Here is a 14,869-nt window from a genome sequence, read left to right as displayed (position 1 = left end):
TCCTAGGCTTTTAGAAGCGGATGGGGGAAATTCTCTTAGTTAACTGAACCATATTTCCGAACTCATTTATTTTAAAGCTACTTTATCGTGTTACTCTTGTTTGAAATTTTCCATTTATTTCCTTTTTTCTTTGGCACATTCTGTTCTCCACCCTTACGCTGAGCCCTCTGCCTGTCAGCGCTCCTCGCCTAGTGCTCCAGGCACACCTTTTCCACTGTGCCATCTTTTCTGCCCTCTAATCATCACCAGCCAGACCTCACCCTCCAGTGGTGCTTTCCCAGAGTGTTGAGCTCATTGGTAGACCCTTTTCTGCTCATATTCCCATGTCACTTGGCGCTGGGTTTATATTGTATTCTCACTGCGTATTTGATTTCTCTTCAGAACTAAGTTGTGAACCTCATTGGGTCAGAGACTGGTTGCGTCCTTTGTGTCTCATATGGAAGGAGCTCGATAACTCCAGATAACTGATTAAGAAGGCACTCCCATGAGAAGTCAGCCCCACTCATGACTGTCCCTGACGTCCTGAAGGTGCTTGGCCCCACAGTTAGAGTTCCGTACAAATTGTCAATAAATAAAAACTAGATTAGATGGTAGTTATTCATTTCATTCATAAGAGAATTTTCCATAGGATTCCTAGCTCTACTTTTGTGTCTAAAATATCATTTATAAAAGTTAATTTTAAACAAAATCTTATGAGACTACTATTGCAGGCATAAGACTATCCATCTAAAAGGAGTGTGAGCTTTTCCTGTGTATAAGATGACGATAACAGGTGCTGAACATTTCAAATGCATCTCTCTCCTAAAGTTCTTTTTATAATGCACAATTCTAGGAAATTTGATAAAACTTACAGCTTTGTTTCTGTGTGTGTGTTTGTGCTTTACTCGTAGGAGAAATACGAATGTGCTTTAAAGAGAGCAAGTATTAAAATTGTGACCCCTGACTGGGTCCTGGATTGCATATCCGAGAAAACCAAAAAAGATGAAGCATTTTATCATCCTCGTCTAATTATTTATGAAGAGGAGGAAGAGGAAGAAGAAGAGGAGGAAGAGGTAGAAAACGAGGAACAAGATTCCCCAAATGAGGGTAGTACAGACGAAAAATCGAGCCCTGCCAGTTCTCAAGAAGGATCTCCTTCAGGCGAGCAGCAGTTTTCACCCAAATCAAACACAGAGAAATCTAAAGGGGAATTGATGTTTGATGATTCTTCAGATTCGTCACCTGAAAAACAAGAGAGAAATTTAAACTGGACCCCAGCTGAAGTCCCACAGTTAGCTGCAGCAAAACGCAGACTGCCTCCGGGGAAGGAGCCTGGGTTAATTAACTTGTGTGCCAATGTGCCGCCCGCCCCTGGCAGCATCCTACCACCTGAGGTCCGGGCTCACTTAATGGCTTCAGGACAAAATCTGCAAAATGCTGAGAGGTCAGAAATGATAGCTACTTGGAGTCCAGCTGTGCGGACATTGAGAAACATTACTAATAATGCTGACATTCAGCAGATTAACCGACCGTCAAATGTAGCACATGTAAGTCACTCTTTAAAAAACAAAAATTTAAATATTGGATTTTAGAATTGGATGTCACAGTCTATTTCAATATAGTTTATTGTTTTCTGCTTCTTCAGAACAATTAACTTACAAGCAGTATTGTGTGAGAGCTTGTTTTATAGTCTTTTATATGTTTGTGTGTGTGTATATTTATATATTTCAGTGTCACGAATTGTGTCATAAAAGAGGGTGGCACATGCTTTTAGGTTGAGACCTAACACTGCTGAGTGGAGCCAGTGATGGGGCACTCTCCGTTGTTAAAGAAGGGTTCCCACTCTTACTTAGTTTAGACTTAGCATGGCAGCAAGAGAAGGATGAAGTTTACCAGCTGTTCCTTATTTGTTTATCATGAACTTCATGGTAGATAAATACCATAACATTAATTTATTCACTGAAGAAGCCTTAATCTCAGTTTATAGTTTTATAATTGGAGCTTGTTGATACAGAATGGACCTTAAAGGTTTTAGTAGATGTTTTTCCATGTAAGACAGAAAGAAGATAGTTGAGGTGGTATGTTGGCCACTGTTTTCATTTTTGTGGGCATTGGAGGCAAAATGGTAAGAAAAACAAGTCCCTGCCCTTGTCTTAGGTGGAGAAGATAGACAGTAGGCAGACAGATATGAACAAAAGGGCTTCTGATGGGTACAGATGTTTTAAAGACAGTAAAAAGGGGTCATATAATAGCAGGTGGGGGAAGGAGTTTCTTTTAGGTTTGGTGGTCAGGGAGGGCCTCATGAAGGAGATGACTTAAGTCAGGGTTGAATGACAAGGAGCCATGGGAAGAACTGACGGAGAGAGTTCCACGCGAAAGGAACAGCAACTATGAAGACTCAAAAGTAGGCATGAATGTGCTGTGTTCTAAGAAAAGAAAGCCAATGAGATTGAACTTAGTGAGGTGAGTGGGTGGGTGCTAGGAGAGATTTAAGAGGTCTCGTCCTAAAGGTAAGGAGCACGGAATTTCTCCCAAGGAAGCCACTGCAGGGGAGCTAGTAGGGGTGATCAAATACATATTTCTTGTTATAAATCACAGTATCACAGTTGAGTATCATAATGGTAGTGGTTTTAAAAAGTCTTTATTGGTTAGCGATACATAAAAAAATTGTTCTTCCTTCCCTCTCTCCCACGGGTTAAACAGTGAGTAATTGGTAATCAAGGTTCTGGGGATGCTGTAGGAGGATGGCATCCAGAATAAGGTAGAAGAAAACACATCCTTTAGATACTAAAGGGAAGAAAGTTTAGATGGTATGAGGCAAGAAGGGTAGAGCATTGGGCATGGGAGGGAGAGTAATCAGGGATTTGAGGAGGATAGAAGATTTTGAAATAGTTGATACAGAGATTCTGGGAAGACAGTATTGCTGGACCTGTTAGGGCCCAGTTTAGGTTGGTGACCAAAGCTTAGGATATCAACAAGAGTGAATAAAGTAGACTCTAACACGGGTGGGAGAAGGTAGAGGGGCCAGGGGTGATGGAGAACAGGCTCAGTGGAATGGACATCCTAGAAGGAAAAGCAGGGGTGGTCAGAGTGGGCAGGTGTGAATGAGCAGTTCTAGAGGTGCGGTGGCTTAGGGTGATGAAAGACGGGGGAGCAAGGTTACACAGCAGTAGCTGACAGGTCACATTCTGCCTGATACATTTAGTTTGATCCAGATTTTTTTTTTTTAATTAGATTTATTTGGCAAAGTCATGAGATTCTCCATAAAAATGGGATTTCTGGCCTATCTTGAGAAGTGGATGATGTAATAAAACACTGAGCTGGTATTTTATTTTTGCTGAGGAAGATTCACCCTGAGCTAACATATGTTGCCAATATTCCTCTGTTTCGTACGTGAGCTGCCGCCACAGCATGGCCACTGAGTAGTGTAGGTCTGTGCCCGGGAACCAAACCCGGGCCGCCCAAGCGGAGTGTGCTGAACTTAACCACTAGGCCATCAGGGCTGGCCTTGATCTGGTATTTTTAAGTCTGAACGGTAGCAGTTCTTTGTGGCTGAGCAGCAGCTGCCCCCTTTGGAATGAGGCTCCTTCTGTGTGCTCAGTTCCCACACCCCATCTGCATTACCTGTCTCACTGCACTTTTTATTACCTGCTGGGGCCCTGGTGGTAAATTTGAATTGCTACAACTGCAGCCTGGAGGGTGACTGGGAACGAGGAGAAGGTCTCTGAGACGAGGTGGTCAAAGAACAGCAGGCCGGGCTTGTCCAGATGGTGTCCATGCTCACGTAGAGTCACGGAAGCTCAGTCCTTGGGGGTCCAGGGGCATCAGCACCCAGGAAGGGGAGTGGGTGCTAAAGCCATGAAGCAAAGCCGAGCAGAGGTAATGGTCAGAAAGTCATACTGGAAGCCAGAGGACTTAGGGAGGGTGGGAAAGGCGATGTCAGGATGACACGCTGGAGGTAAGGAGTGGGGAAGAAATTAGAGGTTAGAGGCGAGGAGACTGGAAGGTGAGCCAGTTCTGGAGAGGCGACCTGGAATGTCCAGGTGGACTTGTCCGGGTGGCAGACAGGTGTGAGACGTGCACTGAAAGGATCTGTCTCACAGGGTTGGTGTGAGAATTGAATGAACTAGTGTCCAGAGCCTTCAGCAGCTCAAGGAATGTTACTTTCTTCCTTTCTTTAGTTGAGAAATTATGAATGCAAGTCATCCATTTAAAGTAGAATGGAAATGTTCTTTGCTCTTTATTTATTTGCAGTGTAGAAAGTACTGTTGATCAGTTACTGATCACTTCTACTACATTCTGTATTTTGCAAATCCAATGCATGTTGGCTTAAATCCCAAGTTTCCTAAATTTGTACTGCCATGCACCGCATAACGACGTTTTGGTCAATGATGGACTAAATATACGACAATGGTCCCATAAGATTAGTACTGTAGAGACTAGGTGTGTAGTAGGTTATACCACCTAGGTTTGTGTAAGTACACGGTATGGTGTTTGCACAAGGACGAAATCGCCTGATGATGCATTTCTCAGAACGTGTCCCCGGCGTTAAGTGACGCATGACTGTATTTGGGTATAGAGATAAAATAATCTCATTTGAAATGGAAATAAGTGATTACCCCAGGGAGTTTGGGCATATCTCTGCTTTTGAAATTGTCCTGCAGGTAAGACATCCTTAGAAGACGAACTTGATCCACTCAGCTGTGGACTCTAGAGGTGGAAAACTGGGAAGGCTCCCTCCAGCTCTAGTGAGTGAATGGATCTGGTCACTAATGAGAACAGTTGCGAAGAGATTTTCTGAGAGTTTTCCAGCAATGTAAGAACATTAGGACATTTTACTGCTAGATGTGAAGAAAATGAATTTTTGAAATGTTAGAAATATAAGACAGATTTAGTTTAAAACTAGATCCGGGGTTTGGGGAAACAGCTAACCATCAAAATCCTGTTTAAATGGCAGACTTTTAGTGGTTAGGTTAGGATCCGTGTGGTATGTGTCAATGCTTTATATATTGTGGCACTCAGTATTAAGTAATTTAAGCAAGGACTATGACAGCTATGAAGGAAAAATTCACACTTCACATTCATTAAAAATTGTTGTTTGCAGTATGGCAAATTATGTGATCAAGTAATTAAGAATCTTTTTTCTCAATTCTTTAGGGCTAACATATGTTTTCACCCTGAGGCAGATCAGAGGGTTGAAAAAGCCATCTGATGAGTACAGAAGGTGTTTTAAGAGGCATCTCAATGGCTGGTCCTCCAGGGTGCCTGCTCCCCAGCCAGGCCTGCGCCTTCAGACCCGCACTGGCCTGCCAGGTGCATGACTTTCTAGGCCAGTGTCCATCTTCATTCCCAGCTGGGGCTTTCGTCTTGAATCTCCATCTGCTCCAGGTGGCCTTCCTGTCACACCCTGGCCTGCCTCAGCCCCCTCAGATTGTGGTCACCCATACAGAAGGCAAACCCAGCCGTATCCTCCCGGCATCTCTGAGAAATGAGAGCTGAGAGGAACAGCCTCTAGCTCCAGGCACTCCTGCTGGCCCTCCTAATGTAAGCCCCCTTTGTGTGCGAAGGTCCTTCAGACCTTCCAGACCTCCCCTTTGATCTGGGGCTGGGGGTACAGGGGGAGCAGCTATGGCAAACAGCTGGCTTATCCCTGTTCATTATGGCAGACAGGTGTTTATTTCCTTATTACCTATCAAATTTACATGAACTGTTTACTCCTGAAGGTGAAAAAATAATATATGTATGAAATAAAAAAATTCAATGGTATCGAAGCCTATCAAGTGATGTTAAACTCCTTCCCACCCCTAACTCCCATTTCCCTCCAGAGGCAGCCACTGTTAGGACCAATTTCTTGTGTGTGGGCTCACGGCTGATGGACATACACACAAGCAAGTGTCCCCCTCCCCACTCTCACATGCTTTTTCATGGAAATGTTAGCATCTCAAATGCTGTTCTGCTAGTTGGGCATGGTACACGGTGGGGTTTATTTCCCCTTCCACTTTATTGGGTATCGTAATACTTTTAAGTATAGAGAAGAAACTGTTATCATGTTATTTACAGATTTGTTTAAAAATTTATTTTCTGTTTAGAGCTCAACTGAGGAGTTCTTGAAGTATTGAAAGAATCTCCTTATAGAGATGTCTTATCTATAAGGTGATTTCAAAGACAGATGTACCCAAGCTCTTGAGTTTGACTTATTTCAATTTTAAACTCAATTTTTTCGTCACTAAATCCAAAGTCTATTACCCTTGCAAATTATATAACCTTTATGTTTTGGAGTCTGTTTAAGTGGAAGATATATGTTAAAAATGTATTTGAGATTTTCGTATAACTGGTTTATGTTAAAATTAAATTTCTAGAGTTTTATTTAAATGATGAGTATGCTTTTAATAGGGGTAAGTTGTAGTGATTGAGTTTTAGTAAAATCTATTTGATTTACTGGATTCTATGACCATAAGAAGTTGGCTTCCCATTTGTGTCGTTTGAGCATGTTGGAAAGGTTCGTTGTGTCACATGTTTCTTTTGTTTTATTCAGCACTGTGTGAGGTAGTCACGTAGCCTGCAGTCTGATGCTCGGCTTGGTGCTACCTCCTAATTACTTGTCCTGCCCCTCCCACCCCTCAGCTTATGCAGAGCTCTCAGCTTACTCCTGTCATTGTAAAGCAGAAGGAACTAGAAGGGAAATAGTCTGGCCAGTAGGATTTTCTCTAGCCTGAAACATTTTTGTCCCATAAAGAGCTCCAAGTCATTTTTGAAGAAGGCTGATTTACCAGCTATACTGGTGGTTTCTCCGTTGTGAGAACGTTCACCAGTTAAGCAGACCCACAGGTGGTGTCTTTTCTGTTCCTCATGTGGAGCATGCCGGTGCACAGAGCAGGGTGAGCGCAGAGGAGGAGAGGCCGGCGGCTCTGATGGGGTCAGCTGCTGTCCGGGATAGCTTGGTCCCACTGGAGGTGCTCTTCATGTGTGCCTCTCACTGGATGCCTTTCTTTATGAGGAAACGGCAGCTGTGGAAAGGGGTCTTGGGTCAGGCTGCTGGGCACCCTCCCTGCCTGTCATTGCCCGGAGCATCCCTTGGTTAAGAGAAGGTCTGTGGAATGGACAGGAGGGAGAGGGCACCAGAGAGGCCCTGTGCATTGCAAGGTGGTGCTCCGGCTCTGGCGCCCAAGGCCCAGGAAGTAAATAGGACAGAACACCTCTGTTTTTTTTGGCTACTTTGTCACTTTGTGTTCTATAAAACACATAAGCCATATGAGTTTTTATGTTTGTCAACTTTAATTTGTTAGCTTATTCCATTTTACTTGTTTAGTTTCAAATTTTGGTAGTCTCAAAAAGTGTATTTACTTTCTTGAAGTTGGTGATGCTTAAATACAGAAGAAGAATGCAGTATTGTTTTTGAAGCTTGCAGTTGTTTGGTGCTTCCCATTTAGTTGAATATTAAAAAACCATATAGGATATACAGTTATTCTCTTAAGAGAATATTAATACTCTTGATTAAGAGACTATTAGTATGATTGATAGTGACTGTCTAATTTTTGTTTTCTAGATCTTACAGTCCCTTTCAGCACCTACAAAAAACTTAGAACAGCAGGTGAATCACAGCCAACAGGGCCATGCGAATGCCAATGCAGTGCTGTTCAGCCAAGTGAAAGTGACTCCAGAGCCACATCTGTCACAACAGCAGCATGCGCCCCAGCCCCAGACGCAGCCGCAGCAGCACCCAGTTCTACACCTTCCACCACAGCAGATCATGCAGCTCCAGCAGCAGCAGCCGCAGATTTCTCAGCAGTCTTACCCCCAGCAGCAGTCGCATCCGTTCCCACAGCAGCAGCAAGTCCATCCGCATCAGTTCCCGCAGCAGCAGCTGCAGTTTCCACAGCAGCAGCTGCATCCTCAGCAGCAGCTGCACCGCCCTCAGCAGCAGCTCCAGCCTCTGCAGCAGCAGCATGTCCTGCAGCAGCAGTTGCATCAGCTGCAGCAACAGCAGCTGCAGCAGCAACAGCTCGCACAGTTACAGCAGCAACAGCACAACCTGCTGCAGCAGCAGCAGCGCCTGCACCAGCAGCAGCAGCAAATGCAAACTCAGACAGCGCAGCACCTGAGTCAGACGCCCCAGGGACTACAGCATCAGGCTGCGCCCCTGCAGCACCAGCACCCACAGCCGCAGCCGCCACAGCACCAGCTTTTTGGGCATGACCCAGCAGTGGAGAGTTAGTGATGTGGATTTTTTCTTTCTTTCTGCCAAAAAGTCTTGTACTTACCTAAATGCTTTGCAAGTGTTTGAGGGTGGGGTAAGAATTCATATCAAAATAATTCTTACAAAATGGGGAATGTGAACCTCATAACTAACAAGGATAGAGTTATAATGATGGAGTAGTTACACCTTTGGTATTTTGGGACACCATGCCCTGAAGTGAACACGGGCTCCGTAGAATGTCGGGCTGCCACAGGGACCAGCGCAGGGTGTTCAGTGCTCGAGCAGAAACTATGTTGGTTTCATTTTTGAATCATTTAATATAGACAGTGAAGCTAGCGTATCTGTAGCACTATCCCAGATGTGCTCAGGCTACTGTCGGATACATCACGATCAAGACTGATTAAGTTCATAAATTCAAATTGAACTTGGCAAAATGAACTTCTTTATTTTTTGCACACACATGTGCATGGGGTTTTACTTTCCCTTTTCTTGTATATTCTATTCCAGTTCCAGAAGAAGGCTTCTTACTGGGATGCGTGTTTGCAGTTGCGGATTATCCAGAGCAGATGTCTGATAAGCAGCTGCTGGCCACCTGGAAAAGGGTGAGGTTGTACCTGGAAGAAATGGAACTTTGTATTAAAGGTTTCCTTTCTCGTTTGGCTGCCCTCACTGAGATACATACATGTGTGTTCTGAATGTATTATGGGCATTTTTGTTAACACTTTCTCTGTGACCTTGGTCAAATCACTTTTCTGGGCCTCAGTTTTCTAAGCTGTAAGGGGAAAATGTTGGACCTTATCATTCTTGAGGTTCTTTTCAGCTCTGAGATTCTCAGGGGCACAAATTATTTGTATATAACTGGGGGTGTGGGAGTAAGATCAGGTTTTTGGTGACCTAGGATAGGGACCATCGACTTGTATGTGCCATGTCATTTCTGTCTCTCCAAAGGCGAGTGTTAGAAAATCCTGGACTCTCCAGGTTGGAAGGGATCTCCAAGTCTTCTAGTTCAGTTGTGGGACTGTAGTCCATTTATTTATTTATTTTGCATGGTGGCCCTTTCTTTTAAGAAAGAACACTTTTTCTTGCAATGCCACAATCAAAACTGAGTCAATTTTTTTTTTAAATGAGTTTACGTATGCTTCAAATGCATCTTGAGTTGCTTCCCTGTAAGCGTTCCTGGTGTTTAAACTCCTGCTACATGCCACGCGTGCTGTAAGACCTGGGGAATAGTGATGGATAAACAAGACTGAGAAAATTGTAAACCAGTTGTAGAAACAGCCACACGCACAGATAACGGTGAGGCAGTAAGTAGGTGCAGGGAGAGCCCTGAGAAAGGACGCTGACCCCTCGGGTTGGGGGAGGGGGTGTGTGTGAAGAAAAATCTGCTGGAGGAGGTGATTCCTGAACTCCATCTTAAAGCACAAGTAGGAGTAAGAGTTAGGGGAGGGTGCCCAGGTAGAGAGCAGCATAGGCGAAGATATGTGGTTGCAGAAAAGGCTGGGGGCAGAGGGAAAGCACACATCCTCGGGGGTCCAGGAGGCAGGGGAGCAGGGGACAAAGGCCGGGCCGTGTCTTCCAAGAACTTATTTATATGGCATGTTATGGACATTGGCGTTCTCTCCCCAAAGTCTTTAAGGCATGTAGAAAAGGAGGTGATATACATCTTAAATTGTGAAATGTTGTATTAAGGGAGACCAGGGAGATGACTGTTATAGGCCAATTGGGAGATGCCAGTGAGCTGAGCTAGGGCAGTGGCCAGAGAATGGAGAGGCCTGTTTGAGAATTACAGTAGCAAAAATTTTAAAAAAATCATGGAAGTGTTAGAAAGGAATGTTTAGAAACTGTCCTATAAAAGGTAGAATAAAACTCACAGCTGTGAAAGATAGAGAAAAATTTGCTTTGATTTTGATTTTGTTTTTTTAAGTTAAAGGATTAGTCCAGCGGGTCCAACATTAAATAATAGAAGTTCAGGGGGCTGGCCCAGTGGTGTAGTGGTTAAGTTCGCGTGCTCTGCTTCCACAGCCCGGGGTTTGCGGGTTCGAATCCCAGGCGTAGACTTATGCACCACTCATCAAGCCATGCTGTGGCAGTGTCCCATATACAGAATAGAAGAAGATTGGCACAGATGTTAGCTCAAGGCCAATCTCCCTCACCAAAAAAATAGTAATAATAGTAGAAGTTTAGGACCAAAGGAAATGAAGGCAAGAAAATTATTAAAGAAAATAGCTTACAGCTGAAGCACATGTGTCCCTGGATGGAAAGGAATGATGAGCACTGTTAAGGCAGTCATGAAAGTTCAGGACGTGTGGGAGAGAGAGCTGGTTAAAGCTGGGTAACGAGGAAAAGGTTAAAAGGTCAAGAATGGGGAGAGTGTGGCTTCTCAAACGTAGCATGTGGAGCTAGAAGAGAATCAAGCAATGTCTTCAAAATTCTGAGGGAAAATAATTTCCAACCTGGAGTAACATATCTTAGTCTGTCAATCAAATGGGACTGTGGAATAAAGATATTTTCAGAGTTCCACAGTCAAAAAATGTACCTCCCACATGCTCGTTCTTAGGAAGCCACCAGACCAGCAAAGAGGAAGACATGGGAGCCAAGAATGGGGACTCTGACACAGAGATGGAAAGGAAATTCCTAGGGTGACAGCAAAGAGAAATCCCAGATATGTGTGAGAATAGGACTAGAGATAACCAGCCAAAGTTAGGACAGGAAGACAGAGTTCCAGGAGGTACAGCACAAGTTAAAAGTGGTAGTCATTGATTACTGGATGTGCTTTAACATATTAAGAAGAGATATACTAGATTCGTTTTCTATTGCTGTATAACAGATTCCCCCAAAATTTAGTGACGTCAAACAACAAACGTTTTCTCACAGTTTCTTCATGGGCTGGAAATCCTGAAGTGGCTTAGCAGGGTGGCTGTGGCGGCTTAGTAGGGTGGCTGTGGCTCAGGCTCTCTCCTGAGGTTGCAGTCAGGACGGCAGCTGGGGCTGCCTTGTCTGAAGGCTTGACTGGGCTGCAAGAGCCACTTCCAAGATGGCGCCCCCTGTGGCTGTTGGCAGGAGGCCTCAGCTCCCCCCACAGGGCCTCTCCATAGGGCTGGGGTTTTTTTTAATTTTCTTGTCTTTTTTTTTTTTTTTTTTTTTTGGTGAGGAAGACTAGCCCTGGGCTAACATCTCTGCCCATCCTCCTCTACTTTATATGGGTCCCCGCCACAGCATGGCTTGATAAGTGGTGCATAGGTCTGCGCCCTGGATTGGAACCTGTGAACCCCAGGCCACCAAAGCACAGCGTGCGAACTTAACCACTAGGCCACCGGGCTGGCCCCTCATTTTCTTGTCTTTTATTTTATTTATTTATTTTTCAATTTATTTTTTTTGTTGTGGTAACATGGGTTTATAACTTTATATAAACTTCGGGTGTATGTCCTTATATTTCAATTTCTGTGTAGATTACATCATGGTCCCCACCCAAAGACCATCTGTCCCCACACACATGTGTGAATCACCCCTTCCATCCATAGGGCTGCTTGAGCGCCCTCACAGCATGTTGCTGGCTTCCCCCGGCTGTGAGACCTGAGACAGCAGGGAGGAAGCCACCATGTCTTTCATGACTTAGTCTTGGAAGCCACACGCTGTCAGTTCCACCATATTCTGTGAGTCTAGTCCGTACTCAAGGCGAGGGAACTGAAGCTCCAGCTCTTGGAGGAGTGTCAGAATTTGTGGACATGTTTTTAAACCATCACATTACATTTCTTTGAAGAGTTTGGGAATGAAATAGCAAAAGATACATAGAACACTAAGAAAAAGACAAGTGAGAGGGAGGGAAATAAGGCGGTTGTTAACACCAGGGAAAGCAAAGTTTGTACAAGAAAGGAACTTTAGTCCTAGTGTGCCATATAAAACTAGGTGGCTGAGCTACACTGCATTAAACCCCAAAGACTGATTTAAACAAGAATTGTGATATAACCAAATTAGGAGCACTCGGAGTGTGAGTCTATATGTGTGTCAGTCCTCCATAGTAAGAGATCAGTAGATAACATCTAAAACTGGAAAACAAACAAATAGTACAAAATGTATTAGAAATGTGTTAGCGATTATCGGAGTACACAGTTAAAGACTGAATGTGGTTGCTTCAGGGGGATGGAAAACTGCTGTTTTTGTCATATGCCTTAGTAAACTGTGTTTGTGAATCTCTATGATAAACATAAAAATTAAATTAAATTGGTAAATGAAGCAGAATCATTTTGTGGGGCGTCTTTTTTGACATACAGCAGAATTCTCCCTTTTTTGGGATATGTTTTTTTTTGAATTTTGACAAATGCCACTAGTGCCATGTGACCACCACAATCAGGACAGAGATTGGTTCCCTCAGCCCAAAAAACTGAATCCATTTTTAAAAATAAGTTTTTGGTATACACTAGCTTCATTCTGATACGCTTTTTTTTTCCTTTTAGAATAATGATTCTTAACAGTGGCGATCTTGCCCCCCAGGGGACATTTGGCAGCGTCTAAAGACATTTTTGTCACAGCTGCGGAGGATGCTGTTGGCATCTCGTGGGCAGAGGTCAGGGATACCGCTGGCGTCCTCTTGTGCGTAGGGCAGCTCTCCACCACCCACAATTAGCTGGTCTGAAAGTGTCAACAGTGCCCGGATGAGAAATGCTGTTTTGGAAAGAGAACGTTCCATTTTTCTTCTCTTTCCTGCTGGAAATTCAGGTTAAATGAGTGTTGGAGTTCATTTTTATTTTATGGTGCTGGGTCGAAAAGTCCATAAATATTACTGACACATATCTTTTATACTTTGGGGAAATATACTGTATAAATATGTGATGGATTATTTTAATAGCCGTCTTATTTGAAATTATAATTCTGCTCTGTTCTCCTGAGTACTCAGAGTTGATTACGACTTTGGTCTTGTGATGTCTAGATAATCCAGGCGCATGGCGGTGCTGTGGACCCTACGTTCTCCAGTCGATGCACACACCTTCTCTGTGAGAGCCAAGTCAGTGGTATGTATGCACAGGTGAGTCAAGTAGCCTCGGCTGTGACTAGAACCAAGCCTGCCCCTTTTAGGGACCATTTTAGGAGTCTAGTGATTATTGTGTTTGGAAAGGACTTTTTACTACTTCTGAAAATAGGAAAGTTGCTTTTTACTAATTTTCATCGATCTTCGGTGGGATAGATACCTTTGTGGACACTAGGCTTTTATGTCTTTGAGCAGTGGAGAAAGAAAGAGAAATTCCCGGGTAGTGTTGAGGAAAGAGTAGACACTCCTTCCACTCAAATTCAAAGCAGCAATGAATAAATGGTGAGTGGAACCAGGATTTCCTACGATTGTAGGACTTTGTAGCAAGGGCCTGACGGGGTAAGTGCCTCACAGAGCTCCTGTGTGAGACTGCAGGGCATGAGCTTTCTCCTCATGTTATCCCCTGAAGTTTCGTTGCTTCTGTTTTCTTAAAAATGTTCTTATTTGTAGACAGACCGATGTTAATGTGTGTGTGCTAGATGACCTCCAAGAAACTCCTTTTAAAGAGTACAGCCATTTATACTGAATCTACTTTTCAACTAAAAATGTAGAAATACCAGTGAGGTGACACTGTGGTTGATTTTAGGTGGGCACTTATATTTTTTCATAACTTGTATGTGGGACCCTCTGTGTTCTTATGGGAGAATTTTAATTTTGATGATCATAAATGTTATCTCCTTTTATGATTAAAGTTACTTTTAAGGTTATTTGAAAATTTGTTGCTTTTATCCCCCATTGCAGGCTCTTGTTCTTGTGTAGATAGTAACACTTTCAGGTTGTGTTAAAATTAACTTGCTACATACACTTTGTCGTTTGTTACTTTAGTAAACTGTGTGCTAAATGTCAGGAAATTCTTTTTTGTAGGTCTTCCAATAAAGGTAGCATTATATTTATACAACTTAAAATTTTGTATTTAATCCTGCAGTTAAAAAACAAAAACAACAAATCCATAATTTATGTTTGGCAGGCGATAAGAGAAAGGAAGAGGTGTGTCACCGCACACTGGTTAAACACGGTCTTGAAGAAGAAGAAGATGGTGCCCCCTCATCGAGCCCTTCATTTCCCAGTGGCATTCCCCCCAGGAGGAAAGCCGTGTTCCCAGCACGTGAGGCAAATCGTCTGTCTGCTGTGTGACCATTCTCCTTCTCTGGGAGATAACCACACGCTGACTTCCCTCCTTCCCTGGCTTCTGAGTCAGTGTCTTATGTGTGCTTCGTCTGGCCCAGCTCATAAGTGCCCGAGCAGAATAAATATCTTATTTCCTTTTATGCCCCTATAACAATCACACTTTCCTGCACATAGTAGATATTTAATTGACTCACCAAAGTGTTTGACACTATGTAAAACCCTAAAATAAATTGGGTGTCTCTCATCAGAAGTGGCCACAGTTGGGCAGAACTTTATCAGTAGCTCTCAAATGATCTCAAAGTTGGGATCAGTAAGGAGAAGGAAGAACTGACTAATATTTATGTGCTTCATAAAATAACCTTGTTAAAATTATCTGAACGATATCACATTAACGCAAAGGTTTTCACTTATTTGGTATCTCATGTTCATTTTTCTCCCATGATGACCATGTAACATTTTTACCATTAACAAAATTCTCATCTTAACATTCTGAGAAATGATATTGCTAAATATCTCCCCTAATGCCAAAGAAGGGATGA

General features: G+C 43.3%; 1 protein-coding gene across 4 annotated transcripts in view; it reads left to right on the top strand.

The window, feature by feature from the left end:
* PAXIP1 (PAX interacting protein 1) overlaps window positions 1–14,869 on the top strand; it is a 55,296-nt gene that overhangs the window by 22,723 nt on the left and 17,704 nt on the right. For all 4 annotated transcript variants that reach the window (XM_058533905.1, XM_058533897.1, XM_058533913.1 and 1 more), the window contains 5 exons: window positions 891–1,526; window positions 7,526–8,189; window positions 8,684–8,778; window positions 13,104–13,199; window positions 14,170–14,307. In XM_058533905.1, coding sequence (XP_058389888.1) covers window positions 891–1,526; window positions 7,526–8,189; window positions 8,684–8,778; window positions 13,104–13,199; window positions 14,170–14,307 — 1,629 coding nt within the window. The remainder of the gene's footprint in view (window positions 1–890; window positions 1,527–7,525; window positions 8,190–8,683; window positions 8,779–13,103; window positions 13,200–14,169; window positions 14,308–14,869) is intronic.

The sequence above is a fragment of the Diceros bicornis genome, chromosome 3, assembly GCF_020826845.1.
Source record: "Diceros bicornis minor isolate mBicDic1 chromosome 3, mDicBic1.mat.cur, whole genome shotgun sequence".
NCBI lineage: Eukaryota > Metazoa > Chordata > Mammalia > Perissodactyla > Rhinocerotidae > Diceros > Diceros bicornis.
The sequence above is the reverse complement of the archived record's forward strand: the minus strand, read 5'-3'. Positions and strand labels throughout refer to the sequence as shown.